The sequence below is a fragment of the Argentina silus genome (genome assembly GCF_951799395.1).
Source record: "Argentina silus genome assembly, chromosome: 10".
Classification (NCBI taxonomy): Eukaryota; Metazoa; Chordata; class Actinopteri; order Argentiniformes; family Argentinidae; genus Argentina; species Argentina silus.
The window spans coordinates 15,971,372-15,994,410 of record NC_139664.1 but is presented as its reverse complement, the minus strand read 5'-3'; the positions used below and the strand labels follow the sequence as shown (position 1 = coordinate 15,994,410).

Genomic DNA, 23,039 nt, shown 5'->3' with positions numbered 1-23,039 from the left:
GAGGTGCCTTGCATCTGTTTCTGATTGTGGAGTGATCTCGGAGCCCTCACCCCTTGCTTGTAATGATTCATCGGTTGCCTCTGTTATGGACTCCGGTTGAAGAGGTTGCTACCCAGGGTTCACCTGGGTTCAGGACATGATATTTAGCAGCTCCTCTGTTGGTCCCTTCTCACCAATCTTGCTGCATGGCCCAGAGCACGCAGGTCAGCATGGCTTCAACATGCCTGGCCCTTGTGGAACTGAATTCTTCATGCTGCAGGGCCCTCTAGTGGCCAGCGGAGATACTGCATTGTTTGGCCACCGAGGTTCTCACTGAAGTCACCAAAGTGCTTCTGAACCCAACACTGCCTCTGCACTGTTTCTACAATAGTGTCCTCTGCACTCTGCATGGCCAAAACTGCCCACAGTTTCTCATGCATTCAGTCTACAATAACTACAGTTGTCACTGCTGCCTTTTGAGCTGGTGATGTTTAAAGGCTTCTGATGTTCAAATTGTCTATTTGTTTTCTTTGAGCAGGTTGTGTAAAGGGAAAAACAAACATTACAGCTCATACATTTTGGATGAGGAAAACTGTTTTTATTGTACCCGCCTCAACAAAGCATTTCGGGTTCATTCAGTTGTGTCCTCAACAAGAGCATAAATTAGACGTTGCTCACTCTTTAGACTTTTTTTTTTCTAGCCTTTGAGAGAGAGAGAACATGGTGTTTGTCTTGAAATGAGTCTCTAAAAAGCCTGGGCACTGATTTCAAAAGGGGCCTGCTAACAGCTGTGTTTTATTGTGTTCACTAATTAATTTGTTTTGTAAGGGTTGGGGCCTGTTCCTGGCCTGGCAGTGGCTCCCCGTGGGCGATGGTGATGGTGATGCATGCTCCGGTGCCATGTACGTGACTTCAGCCATTCCTTTTTCAGTGAGCCGTGGGGTTGTATATTAGAGAGGAGAGTGTCAGTGCCACACACACATTGCCCTGGCTGGCACTGTCATGGGCTTCTGGTGGGAGATCACAGACACTGAACTCTGTCCAGACCCTGTTCCCCAAACAGACTGACGGGTTGACGTGTTCCTCTTGCGTCAGTGAGGAGACTAGCTGTCTGTCGGACCTGCTTTACTCAGCGAGTCATTTTGACTACGTGGACTTGAGAACAGTAAAGGAATTCAAGTGTTTGTCCTCATCTTTTCTCTGTTGAACTCTCATTGTAGGTTTACTACTGTTTACTGTTTCTATTTTTCAAAACAGAATCCAGAAAATGTCACAGAGCCATACATCAGTGTGTCATCTTTCATCAGTATGAGTCCCTATGAGCTATGAATAGCGGCTCCTAGCGAGACTTATCTCTGTGCTCTGTCATCGTTACTGTTCCAGTACAACCCCCCTGCAACCTACACATGGTCCCCACATTTGCATGGTAACTTTCTTTCCCTTGTTTGAAGTCGCAGCCTTTCAATTGGAAGCCAGTAGGGCTGCTTTATGAGTGAACAGCTGACCTGGGGGAGTGTGTGTCTGTGTGTGTGTGTGCGCGTGTGTGTGTGTGTGTGTGTGTGTGTGTGTGTGCGCGCGCATGTGTCTGTGTGTCTGTGTGTGTGTGTGCGCGTGTGTGTGTGTCTGTGTGTCTTACAGAGGTTGGCAGAGACGTTGGCACTGTCACGGGACGCTATCCTCTTACTTCCTGCCTGCTGCCTGACTATGCCATTCTTCTCTTGTTTACCATCTCTGTGCCATCCACTCCACTGAGACGTTATAGTGGAAACTCTCTTGGAACAACCGTCTCGGTGGCCACGGGCAGCCGCCACGATGACATCTATCGAAAATATTTCCAAAATGCCAAACCAAACTTGGAATGAGCGTAATAGAAAAAGAAAACAATTAGTAACAATTTGGCCATCTCAGGGCTCAATAAGAACACAACGGAAACCCAGAGCTGAGCATAGTAGCGCGCACACACACACACACACACACACACACACACACACACAGACACACAGACAGCTTCTCACCATGTGCGTGTATCACACTGTGAGAGGAAAAATACCCACTGGTGCAGGGGAAGTCCCCCTCTCCTTCATCCTCCACCTCATTGTGGGCTAATTACACGCTTGTGAAACAGAGCATTAGACTTCTGCCCTCCTGCCCTTCCTTCTCTCTGGCCCTGCGGACCAGGCTCTGGACAAAGGTACCAGACGTACCAGATGCAAGGAACATCTGAATCACCCTTCTCAGTAAACATTGGGAGACCCATCACCAACCCCGTCCCCTCTCTCTCCTTCTCTCTCTCTCTCTCTCTCTCTCTCTCTCTCTCTCTATCCCCCCCTCTCCTCCGTGGACTGGCACTCATCCTCTTGGAAAACGCAGTGCCTTCCAACACTGGCTCTCTGTCAGGGGGTTCCTTCCCCTGAACCAGATTTAAGATGACAGTCTGGAGATTATGATATTACCTCCTAGTAGTATTCCACACAGGGCTGGGGAGTGAAGTGTGGTTCACTCTCTCACGCAAGCTTGACTAACACAGGGACTAGGTGGGTTTATGTGAGGAATATTTTCCCACCAATACGGGCCGCTTTTTTTTTTTTATCAGATAAATCTGTTACGCACAACTCAAATTCGGTAGTACGCACTGCAGCTGATCTTGTTTGTCTGCGGTTTATCAGCAGTTGCATGTGTGGATGTAGACGGTGAGGCCCGTTTCTGTGAGAGAATATACCGTCGAGGAAGAGGCCTTCAGTGCAGTGCATGTGAGATGTGTCCACACACCTACCTGTCACGTGTACAATGTATGGAACCGTATAACTCTCATTCTATTTCTGTCTCGTAATGGAGAAAAATGATTTGTTTGGTCCATAAAGCCCAGAAACATGTCTTCGTCACAGCGATGTTATTGTAAAATTTGGCAGTATTATCCATCATGAATTGTCTCTGGATCTTACTCTCTGGGAACCACATCTCTTATTGTGAGTGTTTCATAATGTTCTACTTCTGGTGGAGCTGTGATACTTGGAGCAGCGTCCCGTGTAAGAGTCTGACCGAATGGACGTCCAGCCCAGCGAGGTGTGGGAGAAGATGCCGTGTGGAGGCTGCTGGCTGGGAGCCGGGGAGGAGACGGCTCTCGTCTCCCCTGTTTGCTTTCAGACACGGAGCTATCCTAACTGTTGTCTGTAAATGTGGGAGCTCGGAGCTTCGGAGGTCAGGCCTGAATCACTCCTGCCTGTTAACCCTCTCTGAGAGCCATATCGTTTTCAGGGCCCCCGAAAAACAAAGACGTCTCCCCATTCGGGGTTGCCTTTATTTTCTTTCGCCCCATTGCTGTAGTGAGCAATAATAAATATGGCTCCCTGCGCGTCTGTCTCCTTTTTCCATTTGGCTGCTTAACATCTGTTAAGTAAGCGCATTGCCTCAGCTTATCTTAAACATACATATTTTCATAGCGAGTGTTCATCTTGCTCTCCTCTTTGTTATGAAACCGTATCTTTTAGCGAGGAGCTCGGTGACCCCTCATATGTGAATCAACTCCTAATTGACAGCCAGTCAAAACAACTCACCTTGCCCAATCCCAGTGCCAAATGGTTCGCCCCGAACCCCACTCTCAAAGCACAACCGTGGCACATTCTTAAATTCACCTTGGAAACTCAATATATTTGAGATCAGTAGCAGCTGAATTGCTCTCTCGTATCGGTTTGTCAAAATTGGCGTGAAACTCCCAGATAAAATCAGAAAAGTTGGAATTCTATTAAAGGGAAACAAATGCAGCCTTTGAGGAGAGGCAGCGGGCCTCCCAGTGACCCGGAGATCAGGTTTCATCTCAGGTGAGGAGACGGCGGTGCCCCCTCTCTCTCAGCCTGCAGGGGAAATAGGGTCACGTACCCCAGGGGAGCCGTAAAAGCAGGGCAACGGCAGCCAAACCAGGACAGACCACAGACTGTCCAATATTAGGCCTGAATTCTTTCTCAAACAGGAAAAAAAAAAATCTTTACACCTGTATAAGCAAGATTCCACTTATAATAACAGGTGAAGCAAAGTATTGGGTTCTCTTTCCTCCCTCTGGATGATGTAGTGAAGTGTGTGTGTGTGTGTGTGTCTTCTGTCGCTTCCCATTCTGTCACTTTCAAAGTGTCCCTGTTTAAATCCATCACTCAAGACAGGATGATTGGGGAGTTAACTGCCTTCTGCTCTTGATGGCTGTCATTGAGGTCGCCTCTCGGCGAATACTGTCTCCCGCTTTTTTGTCACATGACTTTAGGGGGAATCTATCCCTGTCTAATTAGACTTTAAATGCTATATGTGCATCTGTAAAATGTCGCTCGGATGATTGATCTCTCTGCCCGATAAAGGCGTGTGTGGCCTAAACTAAGTGCATGTTTTTCCTCGAATCCTTATGATGTTTAGGCCCTGTTAGAGATGCATGTATTCATCGATGAAGTATGTAAGTATCCCCCTGTTGCTCCAGACCACAGCCTTACCCTGAGCATCCTCACTGCCTAGGCCGTGCTAGTGACATAGCCCAGGTTCCCTCAGTAGGGGATAGGGGCCTTGCATCACTCTCCTTCATCGGCCCAACAACACTTCAGAGCTTCCATTTTCATCAGCGCCGGGACTCCGTCCAGAAATAAATTAAAGGAAGATTATTTCAATCCCTTTTCTTCTAATTTCTTTCCTCTAAATAAAGGGTTTGCCAGCAGCGTTCTTCGCAGGCCCGTAGTTCCCGCGGGGTCTGTAGGATCACAACAGCACCACATCTCCCAGAGTTCTCCGGAGCCACCTGGGGCCCATCCCCGCAATCACATTCACCCCGGGGTCAACCTTGTTTTTGTTGCGTTGCTGTTTCCCCCAAACCTCGTAACTATAGCAGAACCGCAAGTGGCCAACAGCGCGAGCACTCATGACCTAATGGAAGGCATCTTTTTGAAGTCACAGACGTCTGCTTTTTTGAGCCCCGCTGAAGACAATGCAGTTTGAAGTTCCTTTTGTTGTTTGTTTGTTGAAAACATAATGCTGCTAATGACGTTAAGTTGAAAGCTGTGTAGAGGGCTGTAGCTGTAACCCAAGCCCAGTGATTACCCCTCTGTGCTATGGTCCTGCTCCAGCTCTGCCATGTGAACTGAGAGCCTGATCCACCGCCGTCTGCTCTGTTTCGCTGCACAGCCTCAAACATGGATACGCTTCTGAAGCAGGGCTGTTACTCACACAGGACCATCTCAACTCATGGGCACACACACGCATGCATGAAGGCACACACACACACACACACACACACACACACACACACACACACACACACACACACACACACACATATACATACATATACACACACACTCTGGCATACACACACACACAGACTCTCACATACACACACACATGTACATACACACACTAACACACACATTTATTCACACACACACCATGACCGCCAACATCACCGCTAGAGCCCACCTCACTCTGGGACCCTCGGCATGCATAAACACTGGGCCCTGAATATTAGATTAGAAAATTACCCCCACACAAATTCGAAACCTAAATATAAATCGCGATGGCTAATGAGAGCCAGTTGTTCTCTCCCTGGGAAAAAAAGGGCCTGATTCTGTTGCCTCTGCCTGGATCTCTGCAATTAAGCCCACCGCCAAGGGGGGCGGCCTTCTCTCTCCCTCCCTCACACCTCCGAGGCCACATCTGGGCCTCCAAGGCAGCAGTCAACGCTATGGATGAGATCGTTTCATTGTCTTCAAACTATGTCAAAGTCACAGGGGAATATGCTTTCATTAGGACAGTGGCAGGGAGTTGTGTATATAAAAGTTTTTTTCGTTTTTTTTTTTTTAAAAGGGCCATCATCCATTCCGTACTCCTCCATCTGGATGTCGTATTGTGATCCTGTATCTGACTTGAGGTCGTTATGTTTTTACTACATTTGATTTTATTATTTATTTGTTCAGTTTGATGTCTTGTTTATCGGCTCCAGTGTGATTGAGCAGGTTGCATATACAGTATTAAAGTCCTTCCAGCAGCATATCCAAGCCATATGATTAGATGGGACGAACAGAGAAGATTTGTATATAATTTCTGAATACTTACATCATGCTGATGGGATCTCAATCCCCCTATTTGTTTTCACTAGCGCTTATGACGTTAATCTAGTAATTGTCTCCCGACATCTTTTTACAAGACCCTGTTGCACTTCTTGTTATTCAAACATGGAAAATGCTCTTACAAATACGCACTAACAATGCTATGTGTCCTTACATTCACCCATATCTAACCTTTTGGTTTTTGTTGGTTGATCTGTAGATAATTGAAGCAATAAATTACTTTAAGCTCCAAGGGTGGTGTCAAGCATTTTAAATCATGGTAGATTGCTGCAGATTAAGACTTGGGGCATGGTCGGCTCACAGCTCCAAGGGCCTGAATGGAGTCATGCTGTGTAGGCTCATGATCTTACTCAATGTGTTGAGCACCACACTGTAGTCTGCAGAATGTCACGGCCTTGGAATCAGCCCTTTAACATTGAGCAGACTTTTTTTTCTCCGCTGTTTTTGTGGTAAACTATTTGTAAGCAAACCAATGCCGCATGCAGGCCAAATGCATATGTACTGTACTGTAGGGGGAGAATGTTTTGAAGTCCAATAAGTACAAAAAAAGCCCCCCCCCCCCCCCCCCGTCTCTGGAAGCCAACTTTCTGTTGAGCAGCACAGCTCCCCACAGGGAGGATATTGACTCACTCTCTTAATTTCTCAGCGTTTTTTTTTTTTCGTTTTTTTCGCTGCAACAGGTTTTATCATTTGGTCTTTGTTTCCAAGCCATGACTTCTTCAAACCACAGAGCAGATGAAAAACAAGGGTGCAGTATGCTACGCTACGCCACGCTACATGGACCAACCTCTCCCTCTGCTCTGCTCTGCTCTGCTCTGTTCTGTTCCGTCCTGACAACATGACAGCAATTTTCAGGCCCTGAGCATCTGACGTGTTCTCATCCAGTAATTACATCCTCCTCCCGTCGGTTGGGAAGCTGGGACCCGGGATGCCTGACCAAGGGCCTCAAGAATGTCAACATGTTAGAATTATTACTGTCACCGGATGTTTGGTATCCCCTGTCCAAATGTGGCATCAGTGAAACAAAAGAGCCTCTGACAAGTCAGGAAAATATTAGGATATTGTTATTGCTCCCATCCTGCCCAAGAGGAGGGAAAGAGAGAGAGAGAGACAGAGAAAAGAGCAAACTGTCAGAGATGGTCATGTTCTCTAAAGGGCAGGACACCCAGTTCTACACTAAACCAGCTGCCTGTCTCTTCTCTCTCTCTCTCTCTCTCTCTCTCTCTCTCTCTCTCTCTCTCTCTCTCTCTCTGTCCTGTGCTCTGCTCTGCTCTGCTCCATGTTGTGTATAAAGTGCAGTTGACAGTCACTCTGAACTGCTGTGCCTCCATTTGCGAGCAGCCGGGGTCACAACCCCTCACAGTGTCTTTGTTGTGGTTCAGCTGAAGTGCATAGCAGGTTGCCTTTGTTATTGAAGTAAAGTTCAACATATTAAACAAACCATTTGATGCTGAGGTTGCTGTTGTGCTTACAAAGAGCAGTGACTTCGTATTATACATTTTTCCCCCCAGAAAATTAGAGAATAAATTGTGGTCTTTATGACATTTAGTCATTACATTAAGTGTTATTATTTTCTTCAAAATCAGGTATTGCATTGAGGTCCTCAATAAGCAGAAAATAAATGTGCCCTGACATCCACTTTATGGTCTTTTAAAAAATAGAGTAGCACAGCATGTGCTCAGGCTGTAAACCGTGGAAGTCAAAGTACAGCGCAGGAGCTTTGTTCGGGGAGCCTGTAGTCCAATAGCCACTTTTGCCATATTGTCGTCGTAAAGCTGGAAAAACTTTCCCTCTTCAATGATCTTCCCTCCTGATGATGTGACTAAACTGACCTCACACTCAGTTGTGCTGACCCCCACTAATGATGTCACAGAACTGACCTCTCACTCGACGGTGCTGTCCAAATTAAAAAAACAATAAAGTGCTGTCCAAATTCTAATTATACCACCGCCCTGACACCTCCATTAGCAACGATGTCTCTTTACTAATGATGTCACTAAACTGACCTCTCACTCATCAGTGATGTTCGCGCTAATGATGTCACTGGAGTGACCTATTGCTCAGCAGTATCCATGTTCCTCAGAAGTGAAGTAAGGCTAATGGCAGAGGAACAGAAGACGTCGATGCATTATGGGTTAAGGTCTGATCCTCCCATCTTCTACTTAATGTGCCCATGTCTGACATTAGCTACTCCTTGAAGCAACTAAAGACATTAGTGTCAGTGACTGTCCACGTTAGGCCTGCTACATACGTTTTAAATCCCAAAACTCCATTGAGCGGTTTTGTGTTAATACACAAGATGAATAAGGAGCAGTTATTACACAGGTATAGAGGCAAAAGTGTGACCCAGTTGGAAAAGTCATATTTGACCAGTCATCCAAACACCTGTGGAAACGGGTGACATCAGACTGGAATGACAGTTGGTCCCTATACTGTGCTATAGCCCTTAGCTTGGTTACGTGTCGGTCAAATGTCACGCAGATGCACCCACTGTGATTGGCAGTTTGAGATGTGTGGGTTGTACACTTCTGATGACTTTTCCACAGTTGAGGTGTTGTTGTAGAGAGGATGACCTCATGATTGGCCATGGGGGTTTTGATCAGTGTCGGAGAGTGATTGCGCAGGGATCTGGAAACAACGCTTCAGTGCCACCATTATATAATAGAAAGTAATGACTGGAAAATGGGATTTAAACTGGAGTGAGCTGTACATGTTTGCATTGTGGATTTATGACCCTCTGTCAATGGAGAAATTGCCGGATGCTTGAGAGCACATATACCTGGTCACTTCACTTCCTGACTCAGTTCACAGGGGATAGAAACGCTGGCCTGCAGACAGAGGGACGCAGCCAGCACTGTGTGTGTGTGTGTTTTAGTGTGTGTGTGTGTGTGTGTTTTAGTGTGTGTGTGTGTTTTAGTGTGTGTAGTGTGTCATTTTTCATTTTCCTTATACTCTCTATTGTTCTTCCCATTCATTTCATGTCCTTATTTGTGAATCTAAATTAAGTTTAAGAATTAGCGTTTAGCTAATCTGTCTTAGTTGTATTGGTACAGAGAAGAGTGGGTATTTGCTGTAATTGTAAATGCATGGGCAGTGCTTAAGCCTGGTAAGAGAGTAGAGTATCTGGTGGTTTCCCCTGTTCTCTGGTTTTTCCCAGCAGCTGCACCATGTATTTCTCCCCTCCGACGAGGAGCTGGGTTTTAGGGATGTTTGCGTTCGCCGGATACCTTTTTCAAATACCTCCTTACCAAATACAAGTTTACCCTAACACAACACACATGTACTGTAGCCCATAGTCTTCTATTTCTCCATCCCAATGCTTGAAAAATCGTACATTTCTAGGAGAGAAGCGAAGCACATCCTTTCCTCATTAGTTGGAGAGGAGAGGGATTCTGGCACGCCGTGTGTATGGAAGCCCTGCGTTGCTTTTTATATGGATCTTGTTTTTAGCCTTTGATGACACTGTTTAGAATAGGAAATATCTAATAAGTCAAGCATTCTGTTTAATGTGCTGCCAGTGGGTTTAATATATGCCTGGAGGTCTGAAACAGTATCTCCGCCACTGCAATAATATACATTTAATTCTCAGGAAGGGGAAAGCTGAATGTGGGAGAAGCAGCTGAGAGTACATGCTGAAGAGCTGTAATAGGAACCATGTGCAGGTCGGGGAAGACAGGGGTGGGGGGAGGGGGAGAGGGGGGGTGTGCGGGGGGGTGGGGCGGGTTGGGTGGGGTGGGGTTGGGTGAGGTATGGGAGATGGGAGGGGTGGGACGACGACGACACACAGTTGGGCATACAGCGTCTCTCTACAGCTCACTTTTATGGATTAATCATAATCATGTTAATGCATACCAGTAGCTAATTAAAGCAGACGTTCTACCATTAACAACAAATGCATTTGTGTGAGAAAGCGTCGGGGTTCGCTGCTCTGACACAGTAATTGTGTTGGATGTTGCCGATTAAATAGCGATTATTCGAACACTGTCATGTCACACCTGAAAAGACCCTTCACCACATCGTCCTACGGATGGTTTCAAAAAATAGTACTTCAACTTGTGTCGCGTTTGTCAGTTTTCGCCACACTTTGATGCAATTGAGCACAGCTGAAAGCTCTTTGTCTTCCTCTCCTTTTGTATTTATGTGTGCTTACATTGGAGTGACGAGTGCCTCTGTTTTTCGTAAGTGTTTTCCATGATAGATCATGTTCTAGGTAGCGTTTAACTTTGTGTGTTGTTCTCTCCACCTCCCCATGGGAACGCGAACAAAGAGTGGTCTTTCAGGGGCTGAGGGGAGGATGGCATGGCATGGTAGCAGAGGAGGCGCTGCCTGCTTTGATTTCAGATGAAAACGCAGGACATGTTCACATTGATTTATATCATCTGTCAGTGTTGCCATCGCCACAATGGCTGGAATTCCAGTATCCGGAACCTTGGAATGGTGCAGAACCCAAACACTTTATGTAAAATGCCACAGCCACTGCACGAAACAATCCGAATTGCCTGGGCAAAGCTTTTAAACGCGCATTCCAATATCGTAAGAAGTGCAAAATGATTTTAGGACCGCAGAAAAAGCCTCGGAGGATAGCTTTAATGTCTCTAACTGCGGCCAGACAATATACTGATGCTTCGGTCAATTTGTTCATGGTTTCAATCAGCCCAGATATTTGGTTGGAGCACTTGTAAAAAGAGAACTAAACAAGAAACAAAGTCACCAAAGAGCCTCTCTGTTCTTTTATTGCCCCCTATGATCCCACACTACTGCTAACCAAGCATAAAACATATTGATTTGTTTTGAGATAATGTATTAATCCGTTTTCATTGCTATTGAATTCCCATGTTCAGCCCTTTATCAGACCTCTACACATGTTTTGAGGTGTTTCCTCAGCGATGTGTGTGCTGCACTGTGTGTGTCAATGTGTGTGTGTGTGTGTGTGTGTGTGTTCCCCAGGTGCGGCGTCAGGACCAGCATAAGAGTGGTGTAGACACCAGCGGCGTAGACTCCTCTTCCCGTCACAGCGGTGCCCAGGACAGTGGCTTCGGCAGCGACAGCGCCCGCATCCGCATCGTCCAGATCGAGCAGCAGAGCGGAGCCAGCCACCACCGCATCGCCAGGCCCTCCCGCAAGTCCACCATCATCAAGAACCTCAGCTTCATCCCCTTCGACATCTTCCTCACCGCCAGCCGCCTCTCCCTCATGACCTACGCCTGCTCCAGCACCCCCAAGGCCCCCTCGGACACCCCCGCCTCCCCCGAGAAGAAGGAGAGTGACAGGGTGGGGAAGAGCGCCCTCAACATGCCTGAGAGCCAGCCTGACCCCAGCCCTGCCCCCGCCTCCTCCCCGGCCCCAGAACCAGCTCCGTTAGGCCCTCTCTCCGGCCTGACGGCTGAGGACCTGCTCAACAGTAACACCTCCCCCCACACAGGGGTGCGAGGGAGCCTGCTCTCCCTGGACAGCCTGTCCGCTCCCAGCCGCTCCTCGGCCCGCCAGGCCCTGGGGGTGACCATCGTACGGCAGCCGGGCCGTAGGGGCGCGGGGGACCTGCTCCTCGAGCCCCTGCTCTACCTCCAGGTGGTACAGCCCTCCACCCTGCTCAGCTGCCACCATCGCAAGCAGAGGATGGAGCTGTCCGTGTTCGACGTGGCCCTCAGGGGCGTCGCCTCCGACTACAAGTGTCTGGGTGAGAGGAAGTTTGTATTGGTGTATCTTTTTTTTTATTTGTATGATATTTGTTCACATCTCACTCTCTAGCTATTGTTTTTCTACCCTCTCTCGCTCTACCCCCTTCTCTCTATCTCTCTCTCCCTCCCCCTCTCCCTCTCCTCTCTCAACCCCCCCCCCCCCCCACCCACCCACTCACCCAACCAACCACCCCACTCCCTCTCTCCTCAGACCCAGGGAAGACTCTCCCGGAGGCTCTGGACTACAACGTGTTCTGGTTGCAGACGGTAGCAGGAGAGTCAGACAGTAAGACAGGCATTCCCCCTCCTCTGCTCTGCCTGCAGATCAAAGACTTCCTCAACGGACCAGGTGGGGCCCTCCGCTCACTCACACACTCACACACACATTCTAAATACTTCAGTCCTCCACTCATGTCAGAGGAAATGTCCACTGGTGTACATCAGGGCCCCAGCGATCAGCCCCCCATGTACATGAGTTGAGGTTTCAAGTACACCGAGTCTCAGCAGGGACCGGAGAGGCCTCGACACACACACACACACACACACACACACCTACAGAGGAGCAACACAAAGAGCTCATTCTCTGCTCTCTGTCCAGATGAGCTCTGACTGAGGCCGTGGGACGACTCTGCTGTAGATCACTCACTGTGTGTGAGAGAGAGATCAGGCTCCTGTGGATTGGTGCATGATACAGATCAGTATTTTTAGAATACCGGTAGTCTAAGTAGCCACAGTTATGCATGTGTTTGACTTTCAGAGGGAGTGTGTTTGATTGCCTAAGTGTACATGTGACTGGGTTCTACAGAGTGGGAGTGCGTTTGATCATCCCAGTATACTCTTGGCTGTGTTCCAGAGAGTGGGAGTGTATTGGGTAGTCTTAGTATGCATGTGACTTTATATCAGACAGAGGGGATTGTGTTTGGTATAGTCTTACTATGTGTGTACCTTGTGTACATGTGTGTGTCTGTCTGTCTGTCTGTCTGTGTCTCTGTCAGTGTCTCTGTCTGTGTGTGAGTGAGTTGGATCATCTTACTGTAGTTTGTTCGTTAGTGTGACTCAGGGAGTGTGTGTGTGTGTGTGTGTGTGTGTGTGTGTGTGGGGATCATCTTACTGTAGTTTGTTCGTTAGTGTGATTCAGAGAGTGTGTGTGTGTGTGTGGATCATCTTACTGTAGTATGTAACTCAGGCAGTGAGAGTGTGTGGGTGCAGATTGCTGTCCCCCCCCCTCTCCACTGCTCAGGCCAGATGGTGCAGATGCTGGGTTACAGGGTCCGTCTGTCTGTCCGTCCTCTGGGCCCCGAGTGAACAGTGGGTGTTGACGAGCACCGCGGGACCGAGTGTAAAAAAATAATTTAAAAAAAAAAACAGCGCCCACTCGCATCACTTCCTCCTGTCAGCGGGAGATAGGAGCGGAAGCCCCAGCCCGGTCCATCTGGGCCGGGCCGGGGGCCCACACAATACAGCTCTCTGTCTGACCCCCGGGCCTGCTGCTCTGCTCTGTAGCCTGCTGGGGACTGGACGCATCCGGCCCTGAGGGTCTCTAACCCCCCCCCCCCCTCCCTGTAGTCCTATGCACAGTACAGTAGACACACCAGTACACGCACATGTGCATGTATAATCTACACATGATCTGCTTTATCTATGCTCTCTTGAGATGCAGTGAATTTACTGTATAGTATGTAGTCACGGTACGGTACAGTAGCTCTCCTATCCCCTAACCCTCATGCAGGCTTACCTGATCTATGTCTTTGTCTACCAGTGAATAACTGTACTGTAGGTCATTGAGTTAGTTGCTATGCCAGGACGTTGATGACACACAGGTGTTTACCTTGAACCACTGAATGAGCAGCCTTGTCTGCTCACACATAGACACATGCTCACACACACTCACACACACACACAAACGTGCTCTCTTTCTCACACATACGCGCACACACACACACACACACACACACACACACACACACACACACACAGACGTGCTCTCTCACACATACACACACACACACACACACACACAGACATGCTCTCTCTCTCTCTCTCACACACACACACACACCCACACACACACATGGTTTAAACAGGATCCAGGCCCAGTGTGAGTTTGTGCCTGGGTCGAATAGTGTCCTCCCTGTGAGCTGGAAACATCCAGAACTGACCACACATGCTACTGGTCTGTCGCTCCCCCCCCCCACACACACTCCCTGGACGCTGAAGACACTGGAGGAGGAACACATTCTCAATTAGCTGTGCTGTTTGGTTTCACGGGCTCTGGTGGAGAGCACGGCTCTTCCTGTGGATGGATGGAGGGAAGGAGGGAGAGAGAGAGGATGGAGAGGTTTGGGGTTTATTTATCTCTCCCACCCTGAGGGAAACATCCCTGTGGCTCCTACAGATGAGTCATCTCAGCATCAATCTGTGTCCGCGGAAGAGAACAGTCAATATACTGTATCCCAGGTAGTGTACTGTACCGCGGCCTGAAGCCCCCACCCACCCCACCCCCCCCTTGGTTTTGATTTGATGGCGTTTCACTTTCGATGTCTTTCAACGAGGCGCAAACGGAGAACAGACCGCCGTGAGGCCACAGAGGGTACGACGTGTTTACAGCAATGTGCTTGCAATTTCGGGGCAGCATTTACTCGGAACGCAGGGCGAGACCAATCAAAAAAGCTTCCCCTTCCAAGGATGCGGGGTGGGAACACTTGTAACATGTGCACTGTAAACTGTCTCGAGGTTTCGGTGCTTGACCCTCGCCGTGCCGTGACCCGCTCATCAGACACACGGATGGCAGGCCGCTGGCAGCTGAGGGTTCAAGGATTGACCGCCGGATGGAGTCTGGGTTTCTTCCTCCCCACATCTCATCCTCTCCTCTTCTTTCCTTCACTTCTCTCCCCTCTCCAGACTGTCTGCCCCCTGTCTGCCATACACACACACACACACACACACACACACACACACACACACACACACCACACACACACACACACACACTGCTCCTTCTCTTACATCTTTCTGAGTCATTTTCTTTTTATGAAAGGGTCAATAAGAAACCCTGGAGAAATAACAGCTACCACTTGGAGGGGGAAAAAGTGTTCTCCCTCAGCTGTACCCAGCAGGTGATAGATTAGCTAGAACAAATTGGAACCATTACACTGGAGGGTTCCTGGATCATGTCAAGCTATCGGAGCGGAGGAATGCTGTCAGTACTGTATACAAGCCTTTGCCCCCTCAGAATCATCTGTAACTGCTCTAATTTAAGTCATATGACACGTCTCTGCCCCTTACCTGACGCCAGCCTTCCCTTGTGTGAAGCCAGGAGGAGGACAAGCAAACTCCCCCACCCCTCACACACACACACACACACACACACACACACCACCACCCCTCCCCTTCTCATGGCACCTACTTACCACACTGGCCAACTCCCTGATTGGACAGACTGCCACCTGCCTCCACACCAGCCAGTCTGCTGTCAAAGAGTCAAGCGTGAGAGTGGCTCCGAGATATCAAAGCCAGGAGGGAACGAAAACACCGCTGCAGAGAGACGGGAGACCGAAACTGTGCTTCCCCTCAGGTTCAGAGCAGGGTTCTTCACGCGTGACCCCGCCAAAGAGAGGCACGGTTACCGGGGCAACAGGCGTGTTTGATCTCCCTCCTCTGCCGTAGCGGCAGCGCGAGTGTGTGTGTGTGCCGTGTCAGACCTTGATCTCCCCAGTTTAGCCAGAGCTAATGGAGGCTGACACCTGAGAAGGGCCCAGTCAGCCTGTTTAGATTAGCCCCTACTTTAAAGGTATGTGAAAGCCATTCCACCTCTGGGGGTTGTTTCTGTCTCCTGGCATGCCTTTGACAGTCCTCCGTTAGGAGGAGCGTATAGGTCTTTGATTGAAGCGAAGGTGTTCCTAATAAAAACACTCGTGCACAAACGTCACCCCCCCCCCCCAGAACAAGGCCCTCTTTTGATATCCCACAGCAGTGACGAAAGTGTCACCATCTTTCTCTCATTAATCGATATTTGCCGCGTTGAATTATTATTATTTTTTTCCTCATCTCGGCACACCGTGAGCTTCAATAGGTTACCTTTGAAGGTAACAACTTAAATGTGGTCGTAAGTCCAGTTAAGAGCCGGTAGTACTTTCTAGGTAATCTGTAGGAGATGGATGTAAAGTGTTAAAGAGGTGGTACCCCGGTATGTGCGGAGGGAGAGGTCTTTATCATGGTATCATATTCGTTTCAGTATTTTGGGGGATTTAAGAGCCATCAAAAAAGGATTTGCAGCTTTGCCTATAGGACTTATAAGTCCATCTTTGCTTGTAAATAGTGATGATGTGTTTTGTTGTGAGGTTTGGTTTCATCTCCCTCTCACCTCCTCAACCTGAAGACTGAAAACACATGCAGCTCCGCGGAGGCCGTCGCTAACACTCCCCAGTTATTTAAGAACCGAACTGAGAATAACGACACGGATGTACATGTGACCGTATAATGCCGAGCATTTGTTTTATTAGAGTTCTGCAAAAGATTCATCTTTTGACACCGTTCCATCATCATAAAAGACGATCTGCTCCATCGAACGTTGGATGAAGCAGAGGGGAAGCTATGCAAGATGTGGCTGGGGAACAGGAGGGCGATCTGGGGACTGGACGGCTGCTGTGGCCCCTACACTCTCCCTCTCTCTCTCTCTCTCTCTCTCTCTCTCTCTCTCTCTGGAGGCCGTGAGGGAGAGGTCCTGCAGAGTTCATACGAACGGATCCAGCTCACTCCACTCCACACTGGTGTCGATAGGCAGGGCGAAGTGAGAAAGCTGTCCTCGAGGACCGTAGTATGATTCATAGAAGACAAGTGTGAGGAAATGTCTCTATTGTAACCTCAGGACTGTCAGAGTCGAAATGCCGTCTTATGATGAATGCAGTGCTATTATTTATGTATTATGCGCAGTATAAGTCACCGAATGAGATTTCAATTTCAGCAGTTATTGTATCACTAATTGCATCAGTGAAAGTCATGGGCTCTAGGCCATTGAGAACAAACAGAATACACCCAGAAATCCTTTTTTTTATTTTTTTTATTTTTTTTTAATAAACGATATGAAATCCAGATTCCTCTGCAGTGCATATGCTCTCCTATAAAAGGTGGGGAGGTGCCCAGTGTACCGTTCACCTGGGTTCAGCCAGTCGTATGAGTAGCATCCCTCAAGCCACTTAAACAGCACAGGTGGACAGCTGACAGATTAAAACGGTCATAAAATCCCCTGCAGAAGTGCCGTGCCTCCCGTGGAGCCGGGCGCCCCCCCTAATCAGAAGCAGCTCTCCCACCGTACGGGGCCAGGCAGGGCCGGGATAGGCCAGGCAGGGCCGGGATAGGCCAGGCAGGGCCGGGATAGGCCAGGCCTGCTCCAAGGTGATCCGAAACAGCTTTACATGGTTAGAGGAGGAAAAAAAGGGCTCGATGAGCAGCACATGAGATATTTATTTCACTGTTGGAAAGTTTCCTGGTGATAACTGAACTGGAAATGATAAGCTACATTGCACAGCAGATTTCTCATCCTCCTCCATTCAGCCAACCCCCCCCCATCCCCCCGTCTCCCCCCCGTCCCCCCTCTGGCCTCACTTCCACTGGGTTAAATGAGACAGCAGTGGGCAGGAGGCATGTGCTTCTGTTGGCTGCGTTCCGCCACATGTCTGCCTGTGCTTTTACCTGTGGAGGAGACTGCTAAAGCCCTAAATCCAGTAAACATGGATGCCTTGATGAGGACATGAAACCAGCTGCAGTTGTTGGGGGGGGAGGGGGGGGGGGGTTGAGGTAAGGCAGGGTTAGGAAGGGGGAGGAGGTCAGATTCCCGGCCCATCATGACAAAGTGGAAAAATGGGATAATGGAAGCGGTGTAAAACCGAGTGAGTTAATTCATCTGTCTGTGTAAATTCCAGTCAAGTGTTTGAAGGCCGAACTGAACAGAGAGAAGATGTAGGATTTATAGCTGGCGGGGAATAAGGGCTCAATTCCGCAGTGTCACGTTAGCATGCTAAAATCAGCCAGTTTTTTTTTTGGGTTAAACGGACTGTACTCTGCGTCTCAAGACACTGCGGTGGTGACAGCGAACCAGCTGTGTTTTAGCAGGTCTTTGCATGCGAAGCTTAGTGATTAGATGGCGATGAGTTCAAAGCCCGTCTTAGATGTGGTTTAGTGTCTCAAGGGTTAAACAAGATCATGATCAGCTTGCTCAGTATCAGATTAGTATTCTCTATCTTCAGTAAGGTCATTATTATAGAATACTGTATGTCTCTATTATTATATACACACACACACACACACACAATCTCTCTCTCACACATACACACACACACACACACACACACACACACAGACAGAGTGCACATATTGCATGCAGCGCTTCCACAGAGCACCCAGACGGGAGGAGAGAGAGTGCAGTATGTTTGTGCAGTATATCAGCACACAGTGAGGAAACATTGTACAAGAGCCGTAAAGTCATGTTTTTATCACTTGTCCAAAGACATTCCAGTCTCTTTCCTGCCGTATTGTACTTCAGTCTCCACTTCATAAATGTTAGTAACGGTGAGTTTTTCCCAAAAGAGGGAGGGACCCAGCCTGGTCCAGGAAACCCAGTGAGTGTAGAGTGACCCTTTGGCCAGGAACTCCCTCTCCTCATTCAAACTGACAGCTCCCCTTATGCAACCTTTTTTTTTTTTTACCCCCATAAACAATGATTAATTGTCACACAGTGGATGTTCATTCAGTAAAGTAGTAAAGCTTACATTCAACAACATCTGTAAAGGACCTAGAAGGTAACTTTTACTTAATTAATAAAGCTCCTCTGTCAACACCTTCGTGAACATAGTGAACACCCTATAGTGAAACCCTATCTCTCTCTCTCTCTCTCTCTCTTCCCCTTTTTCTTGTGGTTTACAGCGGAGCTGAACATAGAGCTATCCCGGCCCCTGAAAGTCAACCCGACGCTGGCTAAGCTGGAGCAGGCCAAGGCCTACCTGAGGAAGGTCCTCCCCGAGTTCCTCTGGGACCCCAGCAGACCCTCTGCCACTCCTCAATCCTCCCCCAGCAGGGCCTCCGCATCCAGGACCCCCCCTCGCTCAGACAGCGCCCACCATGCCCCCTCTGCCCTGGGGAGGGACAGCACCCTGAAGACCCTGGCTCCCTTCCACAAGGTGTCCCTCCGCACGGCCCAGATTGTTGTTGTCATGGAGACGGAGGCCCACCCAGCCCGTCCCAGCGTGACTTGGTCCGTGTCGGCGATGACCGGCAGCCTCAACATGAAGACCGGGCCCAAGCTGGACGGTGAGTTCAATATGACCTCTCTTATTTTTGTTCAGTGTTTCTCACATTAGAAAACTTCAGCTCCATTTGTTCAAGCGCTTCAAGGCCAGAGTTCCCAGTGTGGTTGAAGCCCCAGCATTCACATTCAACTTAGAACCTAGGAGGAATATCCACAGTTGACATTGTCTTAGGGCAACTCTAGGTTTCCTCCACCTCAGTTCTTTGAGGAATACTCAAAGAGGCAGTGCTTGAAAGCAGAGCTACCGCGCTATTACCTGAAAGACACCCCAGCCCATAATATGACCTGAAAAGCCAGAGTTTGTTTTTTTGAACCCCAATAGGAAATCCAAACCCCTGTCATCTGACCTTCCAGGCTTTTGCTGGGAGGGAAATGTCTCAGTGGTAAGCCACAACAAAGTCTGCCTGATAGAGCGCAGGAAACAGCCCACGTTGCATCACTGTCATGTGCTCTAGCCTGTAACCACGATGTAACTGTGAAAGAATGACCTGTTCTTGTTCAAACTAGATCCTATGTCCTCCAACACGTTGGCCAGAGAGAGAGTAGAAGTCAATTAACAGAAATGTTGCTGTGGTTCAGGAGTGGCTAATGTCTCTCTCTCTCTCTCTCTCTCTCTCTCTCTCTCTCTCTGAGTTTAGCTCTGTTGTTTCACTGTTTATTGATTAACATGTGGTGTTTTTACGTCTCCAACGGATTTGTCAAGGTTACATATGCTATATTGAGAGACGTTGAGAAAAACCAAAGTGCTCACTTCCAATATAATTTATTTAGTGTGTATGTATGTGAAGCCGCCATCAGCCAAAAACAACCGCAGCATTGTTTTTGTATTTGCACATAGAGCGGGTCTGTCTCTAAACAGTACAGTGAGATGTTTTTTTTTGGTTTCGGGACCAAAGCTCACTCTTTATCAATGCCCCGGTTGATCCAGGATAAATGCTGGCATTGTCAACCTGATGGCAACAGCATGAGATGGGTAATACGCTGTCCTCAGATCTGGAAACATAGATTCACTTCCATTCTCTTCACCACAAGAGCAGAGGGGGTGGGGGGTATGAGGGGGGGGGTGTGGGATGGGGGGTAGGAGGGCGGAGACAGACCGAAGCTGGGCTCTTAAATACATGCATCTGTTTTACAGATGTTATTATATAGGGTTACTTCAGATAAAATGAATTAATTTAATTTAATTAAAACCTCAACAATTTGCACTTGTTTACTTGAATCTACATAACTCCACAATGAGACAATACTTGACGCTGCGGCCCGCGCTGATTTTCACCAGCTTTTCAGCTTTCATCGTCGTTTGATGTGTTGACTTTGATAAACACAGTTGAAAACACTCTGCCTGCAAAACAATGGAAAAACTGCAAACGCAGAGAGACAATTGTGTCGGTATGAAAGCTAATCCCCCTTGTTTCACATGACTATTTTTAGCCATAGGCTTCTCACATCGCCGCTGTTGAACAGAGATTTATCACTATGTGTCCTCTCTTTTGTTTACTGTAAACACAACGTCCATTGGGTTTCATTTCAGGAGTCTTAGTGTTTATTGAACCCCAGTGCAGCATTCCTCCCCTAGCCTGAGTGAGAAGCTCTGTGGCCCTGACGCATCGGTCGTCAGGGCCGACATCAGCATGAAGCAACAGTTCAGAGGGTTCTTTGGTTTCTCGCATTTTTCTTTTTCCTTTTTCGCGCGAGGGATTAAAGAAATTATTGTAAGTGCTAGAAAGCTAATGCTGTCATCATGTGGACCAGATTATTGGAGGAAAAGTTTATACTCTGAGCTCACTTTCATTGCATTCTTTAATACCTCAGAGTACGCAGTCTGGCCTCCTCTTTGATTGACGAGTAGATGGATATGACATCATGGGGTGTGGCAGCTTGTAGAAAAGGGTGTCTGCCCACCTGAGGCCCAAGTTACAAGAGCAAGAGAACTCTGTGTTCAGATTCAACTCTGTGTTCAGATTTTTATACAACTCTTACAGCTAAAATTACGTTTTTATAATTCATCGATGATTGAAATGTTTTTATAGATCCTTATCTTAATTCCTAAACATATACCTTCTACTGCAGTTAACAAATATGGTGTTTTCAGATTCTTTTTTCATTGAAATCAGATAAATGTCTAAGATTACAAACAGATCTTCAGTGTGAATACATCCACTGGTTTAGTTTGTACTGTAGTAGCTCAGGTTCAGGTCTCAGAAACAGATACCTTGGAATTCTATGATTATAAAGGTAGGGATTCCCATACGTGCATTTTACAGTTAAGGTTGCCTCAATAACTCAATGAGAATTATACACAAGGGAAAGTCTGTACATGAGTGATTGGAGACAGGAAAACCTACCATTTCTCTGTTGGCCCTCAATGGCAGAAATAGATTAATGAACAACTGTAGCCCAGAGGATGCCACCAGGGGCAAGGGAGAGGGGGACGCGGGGGAATGGAGAGAGAGAGAGAGAGAGAGAGAGAGACTAGGCTCGAGGTCCCAGGGAGAAGGGGGGGCAGGTCTTGGTTGCGTCTCCTCTGACACCCTGTCAGAAGCAGCATAAAGCCAGCCCATGGTGAGGTGAAGACCTCGTCCGCCCAGGGAACATCTGGGGGTTTTATACGTAGTCATGGCATACCTCTGCCAGTGAAAAGATGGAGTAAAAGGGGATTAGGTTGACAGTGAAGTGTGTTACTGGATCTTGTGATAATGAAAAGCAGTGGAACCTAAATTCCTCCCAACGGTCCCCAAGGTGGAGGTGCATTTATAGTTCAATGAAGTAAAGAAGAAGAAAAAAAAAAAAAGCCAGAAGAGGAAAGAACAGATGTCCCTGGGTCCCTGAAACAAGACCCTCCCTAATCTCTCAGCTAGCCGTCAGAGGGACCTGCCCAAGGAGCCCCCCGCTCCCCCAGCCCCAGCTCCTCAAGCCCTGTACAGGACCCCTCCTCCACCCCACAGCCCCAGCCCCATACAGGACCCCTCCTCCACCCCACAGCCCCAGCCCCATACAGGACCCCTCCTCCACCCCACAGCCCCAGCCCCATACAGGACCCCTCCTCCACCCCACAGCCCCAGCCCCATACAGGACCCCTCCTCCACCCCACAGCCCCAGCCCCATACAGGACCCCTCCTCCACCCCACAGCCCCAGCCCCATACAGGACCCCTCCTCCACCCCACAGCCCCAGCCCCATACAGGACCCCACTCTGACAGTGATTTACTCCCCTAGACTAGCAAAGGAAAACTTCTGCCCGGGGAACAAAGCGAAAATGCTACTATTAATTATTTATGGCTTTTTTCATGTGTTATTTTGTTTCGCAGAGCCTGGCGTTTTGAATTATGATTATGTCAGTTTGTTTATTCTGGTTAAAGAAAGCCATTCTCCTCGATTCATCATATTAATTTGTTTCAATAGCAAGGAAAAGCAGGGCAAAGCTGAAATTGAAAAGATTTATATTTGGAAAAATACCCTGCTGTGTTTTGGCAAGCTCAACTTACTGTAGATTTTATTCAGTATTAATAAGAGAATTGTGTTTGAAGAAAAAAAACCCTCAAACAAGGTGAAAGTTGCTAATACATATGGTTTCTGAGCCGAGACAGAGATTGATGTTGTAGTAGTATGTTTAATAACGAGCAGGAGACTGTGGAGGAAGGGGCTGATAGCAAGAATGGCTTGAGTGAAATTACTGTACCAATAGCATTGTGAGTATGAAGAGAAACAGTTTAACTGAAGAGGTAATTTCACAGAGCCAGACAATGTGGCTCAGAATATTGCATATACTACACTGCAGCTGTAGAGCCTTGGGGCGAGATGACTGAAGAAGAATAGGGACATACAGTACTAAACATCAGACTATACGATGCAGCAACTTGATTATGAACCTACAGTAAACCCATGGTTTCACTGGAGGATATTTTAGAATGATGACTCTGCAAAAGAGCTGTTTAGTCCTTTCGCTCATGAGTGATTGCTTCTGTCTGACATGGAACATTCCTCT

The 23,039-nt window shown here is 47.9% G+C and overlaps 1 protein-coding gene across 2 annotated transcripts in view; it reads left to right on the top strand.

Moving 5' to 3' along the window:
* Window positions 1-23,039, top strand: part of vps13b (vacuolar protein sorting 13 homolog B) — a 244,524-nt gene that overhangs the window by 171,740 nt on the left and 49,745 nt on the right. For both annotated transcript variants that reach the window (XM_083678431.1, XM_083678430.1), the window contains exons 35-37: window positions 11,022-11,751; window positions 11,964-12,101; window positions 18,674-19,057. In XM_083678431.1, coding sequence (XP_083534557.1) covers window positions 11,022-11,751; window positions 11,964-12,101; window positions 18,674-19,057 — 1,252 coding nt within the window. The remainder of the gene's footprint in view (window positions 1-11,021; window positions 11,752-11,963; window positions 12,102-18,673; window positions 19,058-23,039) is intronic.